General features: G+C 36.5%; 1 protein-coding gene across 3 annotated transcripts in view; it reads left to right on the top strand.

Moving 5' to 3' along the window:
- The window catches only part of tbc1d22a (TBC1 domain family, member 22a), a 191858-nt gene extending 169300 nt beyond the window's left edge, over nucleotides 1-22558 (top strand). For all 3 annotated transcript variants that reach the window (XM_048154976.1, XM_048154978.1, XM_048154977.1), the window contains one exon: nucleotides 20985-22558. In XM_048154976.1, coding sequence (XP_048010933.1) covers nucleotides 20985-21113 — 129 coding nt within the window. In that variant the 3' untranslated portion in view covers nucleotides 21114-22558. The remainder of the gene's footprint in view (nucleotides 1-20984) is intronic.
- Nucleotides 22559-24718: the final 2160 nt, after the last annotated feature.

Here is a 24718-nt window from a genome sequence, read left to right as displayed (position 1 = left end):
TTACGTGACTTTCCCCCATTCATTCTCAATTAACCCCCACAAAACCCACCGCACACCGGGGGTCTAATGATTTTCTATGGTTTTCAATGAGAGCAAAGGGAGGCATGACACCTGCTGTAACTTTACCTGCGGGTGTCGCTGTTGGGCAGTGTTCCTTAAGAAATACGAGTGACTTGCGCTCTTTTTAATGTCATAATTTGTAATATTTGTGTTGTTTTATACGTAATATGGATTATTTTCTCAGCCTATTTTTTTTTTTTTTTTTTTTTTTGAGGAAGCACTACCTCCCTTGCCTCCTCGGAGGAAACGCCCCTGGGTTTAGAAAACAATACGATAACAGATAGCAGCTGCAGGATATTATAAATGTGAATTCATGTTTTTTTTCCACAAATCCGAAACAATTTAAAACATTAAGGAAATTAGATTTATATTTTTAAAATGTATAATTTCAGAACAGGATTTTTAGCGAAGTGAATGCAATAAAGTGCTAAGGGAAACAAGAACAACTAGAAATCAGTGAGATCTAGAATACCTGGAGAAAGCTATATTCGCATTCCCAATAATCTCAATGGCAGTTGCTTAGCTGGCATATGCTGAAGTATATCTTTGCTTATGGACACTTAGATCTGGGTTTCGTTAAGTCAGTCACCTAAGCTGTAAACGTCTCCTAACTCATCATATTGGAGACACAAGAAAATGACGGCCTGATAACAATTGAGAAGCTGACAATATAATTGTGAAATATGAAATATACAAGCCTTCCAATAAATTGGTCACTGGTAAAACATATACTTTAATACAATGAAATATTTAAAATTTGTTGCTATAACGAAATGCATTTCATTAAAATGCACAGTATGGAGAAAGGACCACGTTAACTAGCAAGAGCTTCAGCCTTTGGTTTGTACTCAGTAGTTTGTGTCCTCCATAAGTATCAGTTCAAGAGCAGCTTCAGTTTAGACTCATACGCTCAAAGAGACTATTCTTTTTGAAGCAAAAATAAACAGTGAAAGAAAATAAATTGGACGCTAGTGTGATTAGATGAGAAGCTCTAACGCTTGGGTAAGTGAGCGTGAAGGCATAATGGCTGCCGCTATCTGTGCTCTAAGCACCTATTCACTCCATTGTACTGCCGTTACTAATGACTTTTGTTTTTTGTTGGTTTTTTTAGTACTGAAATTCACAGTGACACTGGTAAAGATCTGAGTAAAAGAGAGAGGGTAAGGCCATGTACAGTTGAACATTGGCTATGAGCTGCCCGCGTCTTCCCTGCGGAGTGCCGCGGCAGGTTACAGACAGCCAAATGTCAACCCCTGATGCCATTTAGTAAGGGCAATATGCAGCAAATGAGCTCTCATTAGGGGTTTGTTTATCACGTAATGAGAAAGCCTTTGGTGCAGCTAACGGCCCGAGAACCTCTTCCCTCTTTTGTCTGTGATTACCAATTTACTCTCTTTATCGATGGGATTTCGTTTCGCTTTTTGGAGCCCCATTGTCTCAAATGCCTACTAGAATACCAAAATAAATGTTTGGGTTTTTTTTGTTTGTTTTTTTTTATTATTCCTAAATAACATGAATAACTATTTCAACACTATCTGTTCAAAGGACAGTGACCATATAACACACAAATCGTTGTTTTCCTCCCAACATTTATCTTTATATATATATATATATATATATATATATATATATATATATACACACACACTACCGTTCAAAAGTTTGGGATCAGTAAGATTTTTAATATTTTTAAAAGAAGTTTTGTCTGCTTACCAAGATTGCATTTATTTAATTAAAAATACAGTAAAAACAATAATATTGTGAAATATTATTACAATTTAACATAACTGGTTTCTATTGGAATATAATATAAAATGTAATTTATTTCTGTGTTGGAAAAGCTGAATTTTCAGCATCATTACTCCAGTCTTTAGTGTCACATGATCCTTCAGAAATCATTTTAATATGATGATTTGCTGCTCAAGAAACATTTATTATTATTATCAATGTTAAAAACAGTTGTATACTTTTTTTTTCAGGATTCCTTGATGAATAGAAAGTTCAAAAGAACAGCATCTGAAATACAAAGCTTCTGTAGCATTAAACACTACCGTTCAAAAGTTTGGGATCAGTAAGAATTTTTATTTTTGAGAAGAATTTAAAGAATTTTTTTTTTTTTTTTTTTTCAGCAAGGATGCATTAAATCAATCAAAAGTGACAGTAAATACATTTAAAATGTAACAAAAGATTATATTTCAAATAAATGCTGTTCTTTTGAACTTTCTATTCATCAAAGAATCCTGAAAAAAAATATTGTACACAAATATTTTGTACATCTGTACACAATAAATGTTTCTTGAGCAGCAAATCATCTTATTAGAATGATTTCTGAAGGATCATGTGACACTGAAGACTGGAGTAATGATGCTGAAAATTCAGCTTTGCCAACACAAGAATAAATTACATTTTCAAATATTTTCAAACAGAAAACAGTTATTTTTAATTGTAATAATATTTCACAATATTACTGATTTTACTGTATTTTTAATTAAATAAATGCAGCCTTGGTGAGCAGAATCATGGAACGAATCGTGCAATCCAGTCATAAAAGTAGAATTTACTATATAAGCAGAATGTCACTGAATTTGGTAAAATTTGGTTAGATAAATCAAAACTAGAGCTGTACACTTAATAAAATTATGATGTGGACTGTTGTCTGTGATATCAAACCACAAAAAACACTGCATGAGGATTCTCTACATTAACTTCATCTCCAGAAATGATTTCACCATTTCAAATGATAACAACTATTGTCAGAAATGCACAGAAAACTCAAAGGTCTTCACTACAACCTACCAAAATAAAAGAAATTATGACATATATTACTATTGTATAGTATAACGTATTTCTCAAAAATAATAATAATAATAGTTTATTAAAATATTTTAAGAAATATCACATAATATCACACCATTTTCCATCCATGTTTTCATTTAAACATTAAACATCCTTTTATTTTAAAAGGATTAATTAAACAGTTTGTTTTATGCATTAATTTGATTATCACTGTTTTTGATAATAAATTTGTATTAAAGGATTAGTTCACTTTAAAATAAAAAATTACCCCATGATTTACTCACCCTCAAGCCACCCTAGGTGTATATGACTTTCTTCTTTCTAATGAACACAATCAGAGTTATATCCTGAGCATCCAGGCTTTATAATGGCAGTGAACAGGTATGAAGCTCAAGAAAGTGCATCCATCCATCATATACGTATTCCACACGGCTCCAGGGAGTTAATAAAGGCCTTCTGAAGCGAAGCAATGCATTTGTGTAAGAAAAATACCAATATTTAACAAGTTATAAAAAAAAAAATATCTAGCTTCCATCTGACCGCCTTCCATATTCAACTTACGAATAAAATGTAAAACTCTCGCAGTTCAAAAAGCTTATGCCACATCCTCCACTTTTTTCATAAGTTGAGTATGGAAGGCGATCTGGTGGAAACTCGATATTTCTCTTGCTTCAGAAGGCCTTTATTACCCTCCCAGAGCCATGTGAAGTACGTTTATGATGGATGGATGTGGATGGAAGCACTTTCTTGAGCATCATACCTGTTCACTGCCATTATAAAGCCTGGATGCGTCAGGATATTTATTAATATAACTCTGATTGTGTTCATCAGAAAGAAGAAAGTCATATACACCTAGGATGGCTTGGATCTAATTTTCATTTTAAAGTGAACTAATCCTTAGTTACAAAATAATTCATACATATACATATTTCTATTACTTATTACTTATAGTAATAAGGTTGTGGGGGGGATAAAACATTTCATAAGGTCCTATGATTCTGTTTTACCATATTTTTGTGTCCAACTTTGGATTGTAATTAATTGAACAAACTCTATTGAAATAAATTGTAAATTGAAGGAAAAGTCACGATACATGGGACAATGGCTCTTTTCAAAACCCTAGTATGTTTTTTTTTTCTCTCTCTCTCACTTTGCTTGCCCCAATGCATTCTAGGATTGCCTTGTCCACAATGAATATGTGCGATTCAGCCTTAAATTCTAGCCAAAGGAATGTTAGTAATGTTACTTTCTGCCTTTTGGAACAGTCTTTGCATTGATGATGATGCCTTAAAATGCTGCCAAGGTAGGCAGCTCACAATGTTTTGGAACAGAGCTTGGCTCTACTTTCAATGGAAGCTGCACGTTGTATGTCGACATGAGTTATCCTAACCTCTTTTCACTCATGTTTTCTATTTTCAGGACATAGACAGTCATAACCTTCATTGCAGTCAACTCTAAATAAACACACAAACATCTTGAGCTCAGTCTATTGCTATTAAGTTTTGCAGTCTCACCCGCACTTCTCAAAGCTTTAACATGGCAGTTCATAGAGCTCTTTCTAACCGCTGAGATGCAGTCGGGTGTGAGCTCTGATAACACGTTTAATGCGTGGATGGAAGGAGGAATCGGAGAAATCAATCTTCCACTTTGGAGTTTTAATGGGTTGATTTAAATGGAGTTTACGGCAGAACGGGAGCTAGTTGATTCACAAAGCAGAGTATTAATGTGTGTGTGTGCACGCCAGCTATCTTTGGAAGAGTGTTGACTGCACAAGTACCCGCCGAAGCCTTAGTGCAAGACCCCAGAGCAGAACGCTGCTATCTCTACAACACATGAAGTGGAAAACATGGAGTTATGTGCAATTATTATGTCCACCATACGCAAATGTGAGGCTTAATTAAATGGGTTCTATATATTATGCTGTCCATGAAATAAGCTTGTTCCCTCTATATGATGAACACCTTCATACTGGCTTCATTAGTTGTGCATAATAATAGCTTTTGATCTTCTCTAGCTGGACATGAACATGTACAATATCTATATCAAACGTGGGTTATTTCTGTGCTTTATTCACACTTAATTTAAAATTTGCAACAAGCTCTTTGGTCAGTCTGTTCTATGTACTAAAAATGTAATAATGAGGATTTAAACTTTTTGAATGCTACAGACACCCAGTATGATGATTTCGTTGTGAGGGACCTCCTTTCTAAAATATAATTTAATTCATAAAGACCAATTTATAGTGCAAGAAAAAAATATCTAGCATGATACTGTTAAAACAACATATTGTTTCCATTTAAAATGAAATATTTGGCTTTTTAATTAACATTGTACTAAATCCAAAAGAGGCCATTGAAATATCATTTGTAACATGTTTAAAGGTGCCCTTGATTCAAGAATTGAATTTACCTCGGCATAGTTAAATAACAAGAGTTCAGTACATGGAAATGACATACAGTGAGTCTCAAACTCTATTGTTTCCTCCTTCTTATATAAATCTCATTTGTTTAAAAGACCTCCGAAGAACTGTTACTTAACAGTCGGGGTGTACACCCCCAATATTTGAATATGCCAGCCCATGTTCCCAACATTATGAAAGGCATTAGACAAGGGCAGCCAGTATTAACGTCTGGATCTGTGCACAGCCGAATCAACAGACTAGGTAAGCAAGCAATAACAACAGCGAAAAATGGCAGATGGAGCAATAATAACTGACATGATTCATGATAACATGATATTTTTAGTGATATTTGTAAATTGTCTTTCTACATGTTTCGTTAGCATGTTGCTAATGTACTGTTAAATGTGGTTAAAGTTACCATCGTTTATTACTGTATTCACGGAGACAAGAGCCGTCACTATTTTCATTATTAAACACCTGCAGTCTGTATAATTCATAAACACAACTTCATTCTCTATAAATCTCTCCAACAGTGTGTAATGTTAGCTTTAGCCACAGTGCACTATCAAACTCATTCGAAACCAAATGTAAACATTCAAATAAACACTGTACTTACGCGATTAGACATGCTGCGTGACGAACACTTTGTAAAGATCCATTTTGAGGGTTATATTAGCTGTTTGAACTTTTTTTATGTTGTTTAAGGCAAGCGCGAGCTCCGTGGGCGGAGAGCACAAGCAATTAAAGGGCCAGCAGCCCTGAATCGGCTCATTTATAATGATGCCCCAAAATAGGCAGTTAAAAAAATGAATTAAAAAAAATCTATGGGGTATTTTGAGTTGAAACTTCACAGACACATTCAGGGGACACCTTAGACTTATATTACATCTTTAAAAAAAAGTTCTAGGGCACCTTTAAGTTGAAATTCTGTCATTAATTACTCACGCTTATGTCGTTTCACATCCATAAGACCTTCGTTCATCTTCGGAACACAAATTAAGATATTTTTGATCAAATCCGATGGCTCAGTGAGACCTCCATTCACAGCAAGTTTGTATGAAACCGAGATAATTTTGTATACTTTTATACACTAACCTGGCAGTGCCCTGGCAACCACCCAGAACAACTAGTAACCACATAGCAACACACTTAAAAGTATGCTGTAACAACCACATCACAAAAACCCCAACACCCTAATATATTGCCGGTGAGTTTGGCATGGACAAGCACCATGGGTTTCTCAGAAAAAGAAAAGAATCAAGTTCAGTATGCAACACTTATACTTTCATTTGGATATATTCAATAACTCATCTGCGAATGGAACAAGTGCAAAGAATATTCCATCCTTTCTTCCCTCTTGTCTTTCAAAAATGACTGAATAAATAAAAGTAAAAGAAATGGCAAAGAACTCAGAGGGGAAGCCGGGTGGTTCACGCTTGTTACGTTCATTATGCTGCTAAATTAAAAAGCAGCAACTATCGGCTCCTAATGTTTTGTCTCGTTCCACCTCAGGTGGTTCAAACAGCCGAAACTAAATGGATTCGCTGTCTGTGTGAATAACTGTGAGCAGACAAACTCTTAATTTGTTGTGTGGGCTCTTAGGGGCGTGTGGCTGATTGGCTTACCGTTCGAACCTCTGAGCTAATACAGCTTTTAAACTCGTGTTCTCAAGTGTGTACATCACTGAGATTCTTCATTCCATCAAGTGCTACTGTGACAGAAAACTAAATCATTTTGCTCACCGTGCCAAGTTAGTTTTAGTAAACTGCTATATGATTTTGTTAGTGTAATGCAAGCCAAGTAACAGTTACGTACAAGTTTTTGTTTGTTATTAGAGGCTGTTTTGGTACTGTACCAATATAGAAAGACCATTCACTCCTATTAGTTATGAATGGGAGAAACTGCAACGCGCAATATGGCGGAATATGTCCCATAGAAACCGGAGACTCGTGCATAGGACTGCATATGCGCATTGGCTCATCTAGCCTGAAAAATAGGCTTTTTTAATGCTATAAGAAACAACATTTATGGGACGGTTCATGTCAGATTTTGTTGCTGATTTGAAATATGTAATTTAATTGGGAGTTCACCAAGCAGTTTTTGAGATTTCTGGATTCCCCCATTCAAATAGATAGGACTTGGTCTTGGATGCCCGAAATAGCTGCCCGGAGGCGTTGCAAATATGGCCGCCGAGTGAACAGACTTTCCTTAAAAGGGACTTTGCTGTACCTTTAATATTTTTGCAGTAAAATATCCAAAAACCACTAGGCCAGTGTTATATATTTTGTTCACTTGAGTACTTACAATATCCCAAATGTTTCCAACTATTTGTAAATCGTGAGAAAATTGCAATTTCAACCAAGGCTCCGGGACGTGTGCGGAGTCGCCTGTCAATAGGTTGTTTGCACATGACGTCACAGCAGCAGCGCAAATGAGTTTGGAGGGCAGGAAGCGATTTTTCTATATAGGAATCCTATCAAAAACTCAAAATTCGTATGTTTTGCGTCATTTATGGTTGCTCAAATCGATAAAATCGAGAACCCAGAAGGTGTTTATATCGTTTACATAACGTTTTTTATAACTTATATCGTTTTTTAACTTTAAAAGTTGTTGCCTTTAATAGCGTTTTGCGTCTGCTGATACTGAAATGAAGATGCTACCTGCGTACCTTATTTGTTTTTTGACTTGGTTAAATATCCACATTCTTCATGGTATCGTTTGAGAGAAGCTATTTTATCCCATTGAATGATAATTTGGTGTTTTCACTTTAGTTTTGTAGTATTCCGTTCACAATGTTGATCTGGTTACCATGAGAACAGTGTCACGCGCTGCTGCTTCAGCCATCATATGGTAGAAAATGTCCAAATAAATAAATGTTTAACAAGCTGACAGAAGTCGATTCAACAACAAAGACAACACTTTCAAAAACATAGGGAGTGGGTTAAATCAGTGACATTATTAGATTTGATATATGGCGTCTTCCCGTTACCTCCTCAGCCTGCTTCCCTTACTGTGTTTTTACATGTATAAAAGGGAACAATTGTATTATACCGTCCAGTTTTTTTCCCTGAACGATGACGTGAGCTCCTGTTGCGATTCTCGATTCAGCATAAATGACCTACAATGGGGACATTTTACACAATCGTGACAGAAAATCAAAATACTGCCCTAACTTCACTAGTAGAAAGGCAGCGCGATATAAACAAACCAAACTAGAACTGAACGCAGCATGATGGCAGCTTCACATTCTCTATGATATCTACCTCCTTCCTCAATGGCAGGAAAATCTTTCAATTCAATGGAAAAGTCGCTTATCTTCATAACGTAAAGATCACGTCCAACATATGTTGTGATTTTCTGTTTATACCTTTCTAAACCAGCACAGAAAGGACTTTTCTCCATCTCTTGCATTCTAATTTTCACCGCTTGCCCTTCACCGGTATTTCGCGCATCACCAGAACCACGTTATTGCAAACAACCTATTGCGTCATACCTGCGTTACCCTCAGTTTCCGGTTTTATTTTGTAGAAACCATGGAAACACCAAAGACGCTTTAATATATTACATGTTTTAATAGGCAAGGGAACAACTGTTTTGATATATTTATAGACAGAAAACTAATTATTTTTTTATATATTGTTATATAGCGTGGTCAAATTTTTTTTTTTTTTTTCGAGTACTTTGCTTTACCATGCCTCAGAGAAAAACACTATTTTGTCAAATAGCTAACATAGCATAATCAGATGCAGCTTTATTTTTAGTAACAGTAATACAGAATTTTCTCCATCATACAATACGTATTAAAATTAATTGCATGCCATTTATCAACACAACACACCCAATATTTAATATGATATTCTAAAAATCTTACTGCAGTGTGCAACAGTGTCTCACAGCAGCCGCCGAGCGAATGCACAGAGTAATGTTAAAAATTTTCAACACACTCAAATGTATCTAATATGATAAACAGAGCTGCGTTACCTCATACTCATGACTGGAAAAGCGAAAGCGGCGCCGGTGACTGTGTCATAATAAAAGTTCAGCTGCTCGTGAGGCGTGTGTTGCGCAATCGCTCCAGCGACCTCGTTCAGCTCCCACAACACACAGTCCTGCTCTGCTTCATGCTACAGTAACGTTAATAATCGCTTCCATGAACATGATTTCTTCCCGACTCCAATCCCTATTCTTTTGCACCGTCCGTTGAGATGGAGACTACATGTCCCAAGATTCCGCTCTAAAACTTGGCGTCATCAAGCTACGCCTTTGTTTTGAATAGGCTTCTAGTGACCACTAGCGGACAAAATTATTACATATTGTACCTTTAAGGGAGAAATCTCTAATATCTTCACCTCTTCCAGTGGCAAATGAAATTGCAAAAACAATGACTATTCAAAGTGTTTCCAGTGTTTTCACTCCTTGAGAAAGTCATCTTACAAATGACTTAATTTGGGATAGAAAAGAATACTGATATCAACTATAAACTTCTATATAAATATATCTTATGATTGACTTGCCTCTCAAATTGTGCATGTGCATAATAAAGTGTTATATTACAATCAGGTTGCAAATTACATGGACATCAAAACAGTTGATTGAGTGTGGGTGGTTGCATACACAAAAGTAATTATATTCTGTATATCAGATGAAAACACAGGATAATTCTACAAATAACTTCAACAGCTTGATAACAGCATTTCAGTAACCAAAATCAATGATATACCAGTCAGAGCGTGCATTTTCATAAAACAAATTTGAGGCAAACATAGCAACAGTGGGCCATTTAGTCTGAATATGTAAAAAATAAAAGTATAAGATTATAACTTTATTACAGATCTACATATTGCATGTATATGACAAAAATCTTCTCAACAAATTTGCTTTGGGCAAGATGTAAATCCCATTAAAATTCCTTAGAAATAAATAACCACTGAAAGTTACGAGACACAAGAACCAATGTAATTTGCTATTAGTGACTTAATTCCTGGCATAACTCATCTTAATGAACAAAGTTTGAATATGGGCAAACTTCCTCCTCGTTATCTCTCTCTGGATAATGGGCCAGTTTTTGAATACAGAATATGTGTATGTATGTAAATGTGGGTGGTCATATGTCAATGAGCAAATGGCTGTGGCGTCAATCGTAGGTAGTTCTGGGTTCTTGCAGCTAAGAAAAAGCCTACTTTCCACATAGTCCGTCTGCTGCTTTTTGTCTGCAGTGCAAATGTCAAGCACTTTTTCAATTAACTTCCCATTATACATGCATATTGGATACAAACAGTTCACAGCAAGCTGTAATTGAGTGCGAATCACTATCTAATTGTTTGCGGATCGAAAGTTTCATTTTGTTCATTTTGCCTGGTTTGACTTTAAATTAATTCAAAGCGACAGTGTCATATTGTTCCCTCTTGGGGGCCTCTGCAAGTTCATTATTATTTTTTTGTGTTGTAGAGTGTAAGATTACAGTTAGTCAGAGGTGAATTTGCATGTGATTTAAAAAAATAAAAAAACACTCATCACTAGAGATTTATAGTAGTGCAGATATTTCCCTTGCCATCTTTTACACTAGAGTTATAGTGTTGACTCTATTAGGACGGTTGCATTGAAGGATTAGGTGAAATGAACTCTTCCTGATTAATCGAAAACCTAGCACATTCATCAGAGAACTTGTAATTTTGTCCACACTAGAGCTTCTGGAGGAGACCCGCCGGTAATGATTAATCGTCATACGTCCAGGTCCCGAATCAAGAGCAACCCTCCTGCCTGTAAATGTGCTTTAATACAGTTTAATGATAGAGTGTCACTGTTGTTGCAGGAAGCTCGCTCAACGAGAGGCAGGGACAATTTATCCGAAAAGAGACATGGAAAAGCATGGAGGACTTAATATCCTGGAAGTAATTACAGTTCTGCTCCTTCCCCGTGCACCCGAACGCTGAGTCTCAAACCTAACGCTTCTCCGTCTCGCAGAAGCCTTGATAAACAAAGCTGTTTATAAAGTTCCTCGCAATCAATCACCACCTCTCTACCGGTTAGTCTCACGAGTGTTTAAAACACAGGGATCAAACGCTCAGGATCTGCAGAGCTACGACTTTGCCGTTTGATGGAGTGACTGCGCCGCTGTTCTTGAGCCCCTGATCGATTCTTACAAATTCAGGAGGGCTCAGCAAGAAGATGAGGGGCTAAAAGTCTCCATGTGACGTAATCCTTGGCGGCAAACATTCCTTCACCAGCCTTGTGAATATAGTAATCCGTCTCTGCTATGCTAAAGTTCTTTGAAAACATCAGTCATTAGCGAGGTGTCGTCATGGCACTGGTTTATCTGTCCAAATGTCTGCATCAAAATACACACAATTGCAGCTCTGCCTATTATTATCTGTTTGGCTTGAATGCTGCTAGGTTAACCCTCAGGGGTCTGAGGATTTTTGGGGCCCTGGAGAAGTTTTGACATGCCCTGACATTTGTGCTTTTTTCAGTTGTTTATAAACATATTAATGACAAAAGTGTCATTACACTGTATTCAGCACAAACTAGGCTACAATAATATGTGAGGAACATGTATGTACATGTTTGTGTTTTTGAAGGAATAACGTTTATGCGTGGTTATTGAAAAAACAAAAAAATTAAATCACTGAAATAAGGCCAAAAAAATAATATTATATATGTGTTCACAAGACTTCTGGGTATTGGAGGTTGTAGACTAGAGTTTTTGCTTCAGAATGAAGTAAAAAATTATCCTTCCTACTCCTTCATATAAAACAATAGAGAGATTTAAATTTTCTAAGACACTTTTTGTCAAGAAACACAGTATGCGTGGAGGCGTGAATCATCATGAATAATGGGTGATTCTCACCTGAGAAAACAAAAGAATTGCATAATAATGACCTGAAATGACTTGCATATTAATGAGGCCTTTCAGTCAGGTAGGCTGTGAAAAAACCCTCTGTGATCATGCTGATAACAGGATTAAAGTCCACTCAGGACAAAAAAAAAAACATGATTTTTGTGATCTCATGCATGCACGTATTATTGCACATGATATGAAGAAAATTTTGTATAGGCCTATAATAGTTTAAATTACAGTACCAGTCAAAAGATTGAACACATTTCCATTATAATGTTTTTAAAAGAAGTCTCAAGTCTCTAACAAAATAATGGTTTTCTATTTTAATATTCTTTAAAATATAATGTATTTCTGTGATGCAAAGCGTCTGAACATTCCTACCTCTAGGGCATTTCATATAGGCTACAATATACAATCATACGAGATACTGAATGTTAGTTAGCAAACACAATTCAATTTCCAAAGAAGATAAGACACAACAGAATAAAACAATCAAAATGCCTTGAGTTTCAAGATAAATGCCACTTTCGAAGAAAATCCTTCTTAAGTCAAAGCTATTATCTTTCTTAAGTTGCATTTGCTTTGTTTTTGTTTTTGCATTTTCACCTTGCCAATTTAACTGGGCTTTTAACCATGTTTTTGTATGTAATTAGGCCAACCTTTGAATCTAGAACTACTGTACACCCTACGTTCGTCGCTTTTGGTGCTGTATTTATTATTGATGTCCAGTTGTGCAGCGTGACTTGATTAAAGTCTGTCCCAGTTTATTCAAACTGCAATGTAATATATGCATATGATACAACTTGGGAATGGTGTCATAGGCAGTGTTGGCCTTAGCTTTGCAATGGAAAATTTTGGCTAGTAATGGAAAGGGATGATCCGTGAACCTGGAGAATTTCTAAGATCCACCATTATCACTGAGCCCCGGAGCAAGGCACTTAACCCCAGGGTACTCCAGAGGGATTGTTCCTGTTGGAAATGCAATATAAGTCACTTTAGATGAGGTTGAATCTACTCCATGTCTAACTAACTAACCGTCAGGTTTTTTTTTTCACCCAAAAATAAATATTGTTCTATTTTGGGTGATTCTCAAAATGCTCTGCAGATATTTTTGCAGTGTAACAGCACCATGTCAGATTCTTAATGCATGTGGCAGCCATATTGACAGTATAGATTTTATGAACACCCTGAATACATCTAAAAACATCTGCAGGTAAAACTTGACTCTTAAAGTCAATATGAAATTTAATATCTGGTCTGCATGATTCATAACTGCACAGAAATGATAACTTACTAGATCAGCTTATAAAAATTGCACAGACCCTTACTTAGTAAGCATGCTATTTTATTTGTGTTAGCATTGTGCAGGCCAAATAGAAATAATGTTGGGTCCTGCATGTTAGATTGTGCCAAAATTTTAGATAGGATGGATCTCAGTGTCAGAAATATTAGATCAAACCCCGGATGCCGAATCACTGCCAGAAGATATAAGTCTTCTATCAGCCTGAGAGTTTGACTGAGAAAGCCAGGAAAGAGCAGAATCAGGAGACAAAGTGATGATAATAAAAAGAGTTTATTTAATAATCTTAGTTGCATATTTTTCAATGCTCAGACTTCGTCTGAATGTCTTAAAGGATTAGTTCACTTATTACAATTTCCTGATAATTTACTCACCCCTATGTCATCCAAGATCTTTGTCTTTTTTTTTAGTGAAAAGAAATTATGGTTTTTGAGGAAAACATTCCAGGATTTTTCTCCTTATAGTGGACTTCAATAGGGTTTCAAGGTCTAAATTACAGTTTCAGTGCAGCTTCAAAGGGATCTACATGATCCCAGACGAGGAATAAGGTTCTTATCTTGAGAAACAATCGGTCATTTTCTAAAAATAAAAAAATAAAAATTGATATACCCTTTAACCACAAATGCTCATCTTGCACTAGCTCTGCGATGCACTACACATTACGTAATCATGTTGGAAAGGCAACGTGTGACGTAGGCGAAAGTACTGTGGTAGGGCGAAAAACTCCATCTCATTTTCTCCTCTAATCGTCAGACATCGCTGTTTTACCTTTTTTTGTAAAGGCCGTTTGACTTAAGCCGCCGTCACTCTAGACTTTGAACGTGCAAAATGTCTTCGGATGCTGTAACGGTCGTGATATGACGTCACGGTCTACAGTGTCTTTTTTAGAAACATGAATTCAACATATAACTTAAAGTAATACATTCAAATTGTAAAAATATAGAACCTACTCGACTTTACTGCAAAAATATAATTCTTTTAATTCAGCCAAGAGGTCATGCCGTGACGAATTGATCTTCTACTGGTCGCACGTCTTCACATTATGCGAATTCACAGGTCAGAATTCACCAAATTTGAGCTTTGGAATGCAGCGAAATGCAAAATTTTTTCGTACGAGCTTGCGTTTCCGGTCTGACGCATTCGCATGCGTTTGAATGGAAGTCAATGGAACGAAAAGTGCAGTGTGACCGCACCTTAAGTCTTTGCACATTTGCTTTGTAAACACTTGCCCAGTACTTCCGCCTACTTCCGTGACCTTTCCAACCTGATTACCTAATGCCTGCCACATCACATAGAAAATGACCAATCGTTTCGCTAGATAAGACCCTTATTCCTTGGCTGGGTTGTGGAGGAATCCTACATTTCATTTAGACTGAAGAAAGAAAGACATAAACATCTTGGATGAGTTGGGGGTGAGTTAATTATTAGGAAATTTTAATTCTGAAGTGAACTAATCCTTTAAAGCTAAATGCTTAGACTTTGTCTAACCAGTACAATCCCAACAAGTGTTATTATACCACAGCAAAAACAATGGAAAATTACTGCTTCACAACATCGTCCTGTGACGTTAAACCCATGAAATGGAGACATTCTCTTATCTCTATCTCATGAAGACAAACATCCCTTCAACCCACACTATCATAAGATTAAACAACAAGAGCAAGCATTGAAAGAGCAAGGAAATGAATAAAATAAGTAATATAAAATATAAAAACATAAAATGACATGAATAATAATAATAAAAATGCTGAATAAGTGATTAAATAATAAATCAAATTACAGTCCTCTAAGATCAAACAATTGTTTGGACATATATTATGATCATCAGTATATTGTGCATCCCAACGTTTAGTGTTTTAATTTAAATGCCATGTTGCATTCAGAAATCTATCGCATTATGGGGAAAAATGGGCTGTGAATGCCATTTCGTATTGACTGTAATAATGGCCATTGGCAATGTTGTTACTCTGTCCCATAACTAACAATTTGCCGTCCGTCTACATTCTCCAGAGAGAAAGTCCCTAAATGCAACAAAAATTAACAGTCCTGCATCAATTATGTTAGCTGGATGTGTAGATCATTAGATACTTCATTTATATCCAATTATTCGGCTTGGCTCATTACAAGTAATTAGTGTCCTAATCTAGTTATTTGTCGAAAACTAGGCTGTGATGACCGTGTTGATTAGGAGATTTGGCTATTGCACAGATGGTTTTGTTTTAAGTATAGTTGACAACTGTTTTGCATGTACAGTGATTTAGTGAGGTATGCACTATATATATTTTTTTTTTATTTATCAATCTTCAGATGACATCTTTAGACAGGTCTGTTTCTCAAAAATACATTCGCTTAAGTGTTCAGATACTCAACAGTTGTGGAAAAGGTAGATTACTCTTCAAAGACCAAAGCTCTTGGACTAACACCTACACAATCTTACAATGATCTTCAGATATATTATTCACCATCAAAGTTTTACATACTTTCACTTTTCTTCATTAAACAGTCTACTTGAATTCAATGAGAACATGGGCACTTCACAAAAATGATTGGAGACCAATCCTAGTCTATGAAGGGTCTGTTGACATTTAACGAAAGATTTCATCTGCTGTTACCTGTTGGAGTGCAATATATACTGCATTGTGGAGGTTGTGTAAGGAAATGTTCAGATTGTGAAAACTCTTCAGCTGATTTAAATACATTCTGGAGTGTGGGTGTGTAACTTTAAGAATATTACTTGGTTATCAAAGTCATTCCCTGTAGCATTGCTTCTGTAATCCCATTTTTGGCACATCATCTTCATGACTTCTTACTCTGAGATAACAGAATCCTCAGAAAGCCAATTCAATATGTTAATGTACAATTAATTATGAAAAATAATGTGATAGGAATTAATGTAGTTATTCCTTCTGATCTGTACATAAAACTCTACAATTGGGAATTTTCCTTACTTTGCAGCAAATAAAGTTTGCACTTACAATATCCCATGCTTCTGACAGTATGTTATTTGTTTACGTACTCTAGAGAGGAAGTCCTAAATGCAATGAAAAGGATAGTGCCCAATCAATCATTGGTTGGTTGGCTATGTGGATCCTTTATATCACTAATTTATTTCTAATTATGTGACTTGGCTCATTACTGTAATTAGTGATCTAATATAGGGTTTTGATGAGAGAAAATACACTAGACTAAGATGACTCTGTTGATTAGTACTTGATTTGACTATTACATGGATGACTTCATTTTAAATATAGTTGACGGCTATAGTTATTGATATAAGTATCTCTATTGAATATGACTCTGTCCTCAAGTACTTGTCAAAATGATCACATACACACACACACACACACACACAAAAAAAAAAAAAAAACTTTGTACAGCTTAAGGCCTTTGCACACTGAATCCGAAATTCGCATGTGAAATTTTCACACGTTAAAAAATAAATTCGACCTCGCGTTTTGTCAATCACGTTTGCACACTGCCTCCGAAACTTTCGTCTGTCAAAAAAATATTCGGATCAGGTTCGATTTTCTGCGTTTTTCGCATCCGTGGCATGCATTTTGAGAGACGTTTTGACAATTCAGAGCCACCGTACGCGAACGCAAAAATCCCGAATGCCATCTGACAAGTTGATCCACGTTGCCTACAGCACAAAACAGAGAGAGGACAACTAAATCGTGCTCACTGCTTGAAGACTTCATTTTGTATTGTTTTGCGATTTATTTATTTTTTTATTTTTTGCAACGCATTCATTAATACGCATCAGACTCGGTGTGCAAGGTCTCTGTGCGTGGCGATTTTTTAGGATTACGAATGCGAAAAAAAACGCATGCAAAAATTTCGGACTCAGTGTGCAAAGGCCTTCAGTCTACCAAAAATGTAGGTATCGCCTAGTACCAAAAATAATGTATTTGGTACTCATACTCACAACTGTCCGTTTTAATACTCATATTGAATACTTAAAGGGTTAGTTCACCCAAAAATTAAAATTCTGCCACAAATTACTCACCCTCATGTCTTTCCACATCTGTAAGCTCTTTGTTCATCTTCGGAACACAAATTAAGATATTTTTGATGAAATCCGAGAACTTTCTGACTCATCTATAAACAGCAATTTAACCACCACTTTTAAGAATGACACAGAAGAGAAGAGATCATTGAATAAAGTCGTTATTTTTGTTTTTGCGCACAAAAAGTATTCTCGTCGCTTCATAAAATGAATGTTGAACCACTGCAGTCACGTTGACTGTTTTAGCAATGTCTTTAGTACCTTTCTGGACCTTGAAAAAGTGGCGGTTAAATTGCTGTCTATGGACGACTCGTATACCTCTCGGATTTTATTAAAAATATCTTAATTTGTGTTTTCCAAAGATGAACGAAGGTCTTACGAGTGTGAGGGTGAGTAATTAATGACAGAATTTTCATTTTTGGGTGAACTAACCCTTTAAGCATTAGAGCATCTACTTACTCAAAGCATCAAGCATCAATTTTATACATCATGAAGATGATTCTTTTCTCCTTGGTGTTGTCCCTCGACTTGTAACATTTAATAAAATGCCTCAATTAAGTGCCTGTGAAATTGCACAGGGAATTCCACATCAATTTTTACTTACATAGTCTTTGAATCATACATTGGAGGGGTAAATGGAAGCCTAATGAAGACTTTTGTAATACAAACAATATTGTTATTGCTCTGCTTTTTTAATCTTAGTCTAATTGTCTGTGCTCAAGACAGAGCCAAAGAAGTCTGTTTTGTTCAATTTCTCACCTAATGCCCCATGCGACAACACTGAGAATGCAACACTCATTTGCATTGGCTTACAACTTGCATTCTGTCATCTTACGGTATGCAGTGACGTGGAAAATCAAGCTTGTGTAGCCAAAAGCATTCGTCTTCTCACACTCAAGCTTTTTCACAGATGTATTTGAGCCTTAAAGTGTTACGCTTTGAATTCATGGAGCTGTTGTGTCTGAACAGAACAGTCTGAGATGCTGCAGCTCTTATGTTCAGGATACACTCCATATCAGGCATGTCTGATTGCTCTTTCATCCTTATATGATTTCATTACACTCACCCCAAACTTAGAGAGAATGGCATTTTAAGTGCATTCAGTTGAGATACTCATTAGTTCTTGAATGAATAATCAAATGATGATTTGGCTTATTAATTGGTAAATGTCTTAGGCACTTTGACTTTCTCTTTAATACAATATACATTATCGCTTTTTTCCTGTATCCTCCTACCTCTCTCACCTCCATCCATCCCCCTTGTACCCCTCTGTGATAGAGTATTAAGCATTCTCATTCTCCTTCATCAGGGCCAGCAGGATAGGTGAATTAGGCTGGGATATTGAGGCTCTAAGCCGCTCTAATGCAGTCATTGACTCTGAGGCCTGCTGGAGCCGCCTGACGCCGCCTTGAGTGAATTAGACTTGGCCTTCTATACCTAAGAGAAATGGGCTTCCACCGGCGAGGTCCTGACCGCACCGAGCGAGAAGAGAAACACACAGCTTGACAGGCAGCTCGCTCTCTTCACCCTACACTTAAGATTGAGCAGCCAAAGAATCTGTGATTGAAAGTTATAATAATTTAGAGGAGTACGGTGGTGCTTTGTGATAGCATGGCTTGACCCCGCTGAAGAAAAAGAAATAAACAACTCTGTGCAGCGATGCCTTTCCTTGTCTGCTAAACGCCAAGTAAAACTCCTTCCAGCAAAGTTAAGGCATGTTGTTTGCCAATGCAACACTTCCTCCAGGGATGTATGTGTATTAGGATGCTAAAATGTCTTCCAGCAGCCAACTAGCTGATTAAGCTGCTTGTTGTAAGCAAATTTATCTGGGAATTGGTGAGTTGCTGGACTGGTTCGTTGTAACCAAACATCTGAGTGAAATATCTTTGACACAACTACATGTACCCAAGTCATTAAAGTTCCCTTGTAGTCAATCATTTTATCCCTTAAAACTCATCTTTGATCGCCAAAATGACATATGTAAATGTTTTGGGGTTTTTTCCTGCGAAAAAAAATTCTTCGTGCCTTAAAGGGTTAGTTCACCCAAAAATGAAAATTCTGTCCTTTATTACTCACCCTCATGGCGTTCCACACCCGTAAGACCTTTGTTAATCTTCGGAACACAAATTAAGATATTTTAGTTGAAATCCGATGGCTCAGCGAGGCCTTCATAGCCAGCAATGACATTTCCTCTCTCAAGATCCATTAATGTACTAAAAACATACGACGTGAATATTTTTGGTGCGCCAAAAAAACAAAATAACAACATATAGTGATGGCCAATTTTAATACACTGCTTCAAGAAGCTTCGGAGCGTTATGAATCAGCGTGTCGAATCAGTGGTTCGGAGCGCCAAAGTCACGGGATTTCAGCAGTTTGGCAGTTTGACATGCGATCCGAATCACGATTCGATACGCTGATTCATAACGCTCCGAAGCTTCCTGAAGCAGTGTTTTGAAATCGGCCAATACTATATAAGTCGTTATTTTGTTTTTTTTGGTGCACCAAAAATATTCTCGTTATAAAATATTTTGCCTATGTTATCAAACAGCTAATAATGTGTTTGCTTTGATACGACTCCTTTGCTTCAGAGCGGTCATAATTAAATATGTTAAAGCCCGCCGGCACATTGACGTGATTGTGATGTCACAAACACCAGCGATTTCAAACCAAATTTTTGAAACTGTCTTTAGATCACTGCAGTTTTAAAGAGAAAATACTCAGCAATGGTGTTGACTTAAAAATTTGCATATGGTTTGTCTTAAAGCATATTAAAAACACCACATAGACATATAAACAACATTAAAAACTTGATTATCATCACAGGGGTACTTTAAGAAACGTGTCTAATTGATTTGTGTGACCTTAAACTGCTCATATATTGTTGAGAAATGCATCTGATAAAGATTTTAAAGCAGGGGTGGACAACTCTGGCCCTGAAGGTCCACTGTCCTACATCCCTAATCTATCACACCTGTCTGTAATTTTCTAGCAATTCTGAGACCTTGGCTCTCTGATTGTGCTGAATTTAATCAGAGTTGGAGCTAAATTCTGCAGGATAGTGGACCTCGAGGGTTAGAGTGCCCCACTCCTGTTCTAAAGAATCCTTATATTACCAAGAAACATGTCCGATAGGTGGGCATACCCTAAAGCAGGGGTGTCCAAGCTCGGTCCTGGAGGGCCACTGTCCTGCAGAGTTTAACTTCAACTTGCCCCAACACAACTGCCTGAAAGTTTCTAGTATGCCTATTTAGACCTTGATTAGCTTCTTCAGGTGTGTTTAATTGGGGTTGGAGCTAAAGGACAGTGGCCTTCCAGGACTGAGTTTGGACACCCATGCTCTAAAGCATCCATAAATTGCTAAGAAACATGTCTGATTAGTATACATGATTTTATTGTGTCCAAATGAAGAGACATGTATGATTGGTGTATATGGCCCCAAAGTGTCCATATATGACTAATACTAATTAGTTGTTTAGTTGTTGTTCTAAGACTACCCATCCACTAGTTGATTAGAAAATGTATATCGCTGCTGTATATGTGCATGCAATCCTTTTAAACAAAATCTCTTTATCCTCCACAGGGTCTAATGATTCTGCTCCAGAATCTACCTACAATGCACTGGGGAAATGAGGAAGTTAGCGTTCTCCTAGCTGAAGCTTACCGGTTGAAGTTTGCCTTTGCCGACGCCCCTAACCATTACAAAAGATGAGGCTTCGCCCAACACAATCCCTGAATACGACGACCCCTACTGACCTCGGAGGCGCCACTGTCTTTGTGATGATACTGAAGTGAAACAGTGACATTTTTTTTATGGGGGTGGGAATGTGTACAGTGGACTGCAACTGTTCCTGGGATTTTTCCGCATTTCTACTAATATCAGCACTCCGAATGCCATGAGTCAACCGGATGTCAGAATCATGCGCTATTGAAATACACTAATTTGATCTTTGTTTCTTATTTTTTTTCTTCTTGAATTTAATCACAACCATTTCCAAGAATTTTTTTTTTCACGCACTGAATCTGCGGAAAAGTTCATTTAGACGGCAGGATTCCACAATACTAGGATGGAACAGTAAGGTGGATGCTGGCCCAACTGATTAATGGCAATAAACAGACATTACTGAGAAAACATGGTTTATAAAAATTTGCAGTAAGATCGTTTGGTTTAAACAGCGCCTACGAACACTTATTTTAACCATGGTCTACCTCAGGAAGCGGCCAGAATTCGTAGGGTGATCATTTTGTCTCTATATTAGAACAGTGCCCATGAGGCATTGGAATGGAGTCAATAAAATTTGCCTTATTTTGGCTGCTTGACTTTTGCGAGGCACAGGTTCAGTCAACAAAGGCAGCTGGAGACGAAAACTGAAGAACGGATTCAATTTCTGCTTTCTCTGTTGCTCATGGCACTGTCATTTTGACGTCCCATTTTGATATTGATATAATAATCTGTACCGACTGTACAATGCTGTCATTAATAGATGTGTTTGGGGATATCAGCTTCTGACTTTTGACATTTTGTCAGTATTTGAACTGCGCGCAGCTTCAATCATGTCATCAGGCTTTTAAATTTGTGTGCCAGTTCTTACAAACTAAATTGAATTAAAACTGCACTTGATAAGTCTATTTTCATTTTTTTTTTTTTTTTTTTTTTTTTTTACAAGATATATTCTATAAATCAGTTTTTTTTTTAATTCTTTCTTCTCCTTTTTTATATACTGTTTACATGAGCCTCTTAAGTTGTGCCTAAGCCTAGAGATTGACAACATCACAGATATTTATTTTACATTCATGATCATTTAGGATGTGGCAAAGCATACCATTTGCCTTTACAACATTCACTTCTGCATAAACAGCAGCTCTGCTGGTATTCTTGGTTGTTTGATGGGCCATAGAATTGAAAGAGTTTACTGTAACTGACATTCAGTGCCTGGATAACATGGAGTTCAAGCTACGTGGGGTTCTGGGAGAGTTTCTGGATACCAAGCTTCTTGATTTAGTTTCTTGACTTCAACCTACAGAAATGTCAGAATGGATTTTAAAAGAGGTGTGAATGAAATGATCTTGAATTAAATAGCTGTGTACAGAATTATGTTTTTCAAAGATATGTAAATAGAAAAATGTGTAAATAAATACTATATATATATAAATATATATATGATTATCATTTGTTGACTTGTTTAATGTTTGGTTTGTTTAACATTGTTGACTAATAATAAATATTTGAATAATTTTCAGTAGCAACAGAATCGTGCACCACATAAGTACAAGAACACAAACATTTCTTGAAGTTAAAATCAATGAGTCCTCCTGTAGTCAATAATTTTATCCCTTAAAACTCGTCTTTGATCACCAAAATGACATATTTAAACATTTCTTTCCTTGAAAAAAAAAAAAATTCATGCCTTAAAGGGTTAGTTCACCAAAAAATGAAAATTCTGTAATTTATAACACCCGTAAGACCTTCGTTCATCTTTGGAACACAAATTAAGATATTTTTGATCAAATCTGATGGCTCAGTGATGCCTCTATTGCTAGCAGGCAATTAACACTTTCAATGCCCAGAAAGCTACTAAAATCATATTTAAAACAGTTCATGTGACTACAGTGGTTCAACCTTAATATTACAAAGTGACGAGAATACCTTTTGTGCGCCAAAAAAAAAATAATAATAATAATAATAATTAACGACAATATCTAGTGATGGCTGCTTTCAAAACACTGTTTCGAAGCTTTACGAATCTTTTGTTTTGAATCAGTGGTTCGGATCACGTATCAAACTACCAAAGTTACGTGAACTATTGAAATTTTGAAACATGAAGCCTCGTTTACTAAAATTACGTGACTTTGGCACTCCGAACCACTGATTCGAAACAATATTTGTAAAGCTTCGAAGCAGTGTTTTGAAATCAGCCATCACTAGATATTGTTGAAAAGTCTCGTCATTCTCGTCACTTTGTAATATTAAGGTTGAACCACTGTAGTCACATGAACTGTTTTAAATATGTCTTTAGTAGCTTTCTGGGCATCTGAATGAGTGATTGGTTACAAGGTAGTTTGTGACGTAAGAAACCGTCAATTTCAAACCGTGTTTTTTAGGTTCACAGCAGTTTTAAGGAGAAAATACTCCACGATGGTGTTTACTGATAAATTTGCACATGGTTTGTCTTAAAGCACATTAAAAACACCATGTAGACATATAACATTAAAAACTTGATAAAAACTTGAAACTTTTTTTGTTTAAATTTTGTTGCTATTTTGCCACTTTTACTTGTAAGATGGGGTGATGATGTGAAGCAAATAAAAAAATTAAATGCATTATCGATTGAATTTTTTTTTTTTTTTTTTTTTTTTTTATGTGAAAAGAGAGTAAGAAGGGATACAGCCGATTTCACAAAATGAACTTTAATCAGACAGTTAGATAAGACTTGCATTGCCCCGTATCACCCTTAAAAATCTCAGATCCATGCTGTACCCTCATTAAAGCCATTTCAAACCCATGTTTTCAAAATCCCCATAATTTTAACCGTTTTTATATGGGGTAGGAAGTAGTCAGGTCCCTATGGCTGCGTGCTGCAGGTTTGCTGATTAGAGTCTTAATATGCGTGCTGCATGCAGGGCGGGAGTTCCTCTCATTAGACTGACTGATGTTCACAGTGGCAGGTAATTAACGGCCCGCAGCAGCTCTGCCAGGCCATTCACATGAATTAAAAACACATTCAAATCACCATGGCGCCTGCATCTGAGATGTGCCATATAATGAGAACCTGCAAGAGTGATGGGATATGGAGTTTATCAACACAGAATGAATGCCTAGCTGAATCCATGTGCAGTTGTGAATTTACATGGCATTATCGTTATTAAAGTAATGTTCCGGGTCCAGTAAGTTAAAGGGTTAGTTCACCCAAAAATGAAAATTCTGTCATTAATTACTCACCCTCATGTCATTCCAAACCTGAAAGACCTTCGTTCATCTTTGGAACACAAATTAAGATATTTTTGTTAAAACCCAATGGCTCAGTGAGGCTTGCATTGACAGCAAGATAATTAACACTTTCAGATGCCCAGAAAGCTACTAAAGACATATTTAAAACAGTTCATGTGACTGCACATATAGAACCTCACACCGTGTCCTAACCAGACACGACGCGATAAGATTCCAGCGTTCCAGCATTCCAGGTTCTAGTAATTTGACTGTCCACACTAGATGCGACAATGAGAAGCGATAAAATCAATCAAAAACCACAGCCAATCAGAAGAGAGTGTGGGCGGGCTCTCTCAGCAAGAACACAGCAGACACAATGAAATGGGCAA

The sequence above is a fragment of the Megalobrama amblycephala genome, linkage group LG14 (assembly GCF_018812025.1).
Source record: "Megalobrama amblycephala isolate DHTTF-2021 linkage group LG14, ASM1881202v1, whole genome shotgun sequence".
In the NCBI taxonomy this organism is placed as follows: domain Eukaryota; kingdom Metazoa; phylum Chordata; class Actinopteri; order Cypriniformes; family Xenocyprididae; genus Megalobrama; species Megalobrama amblycephala.
This window is presented reverse-complemented; position numbering and strand designations above follow the sequence as displayed.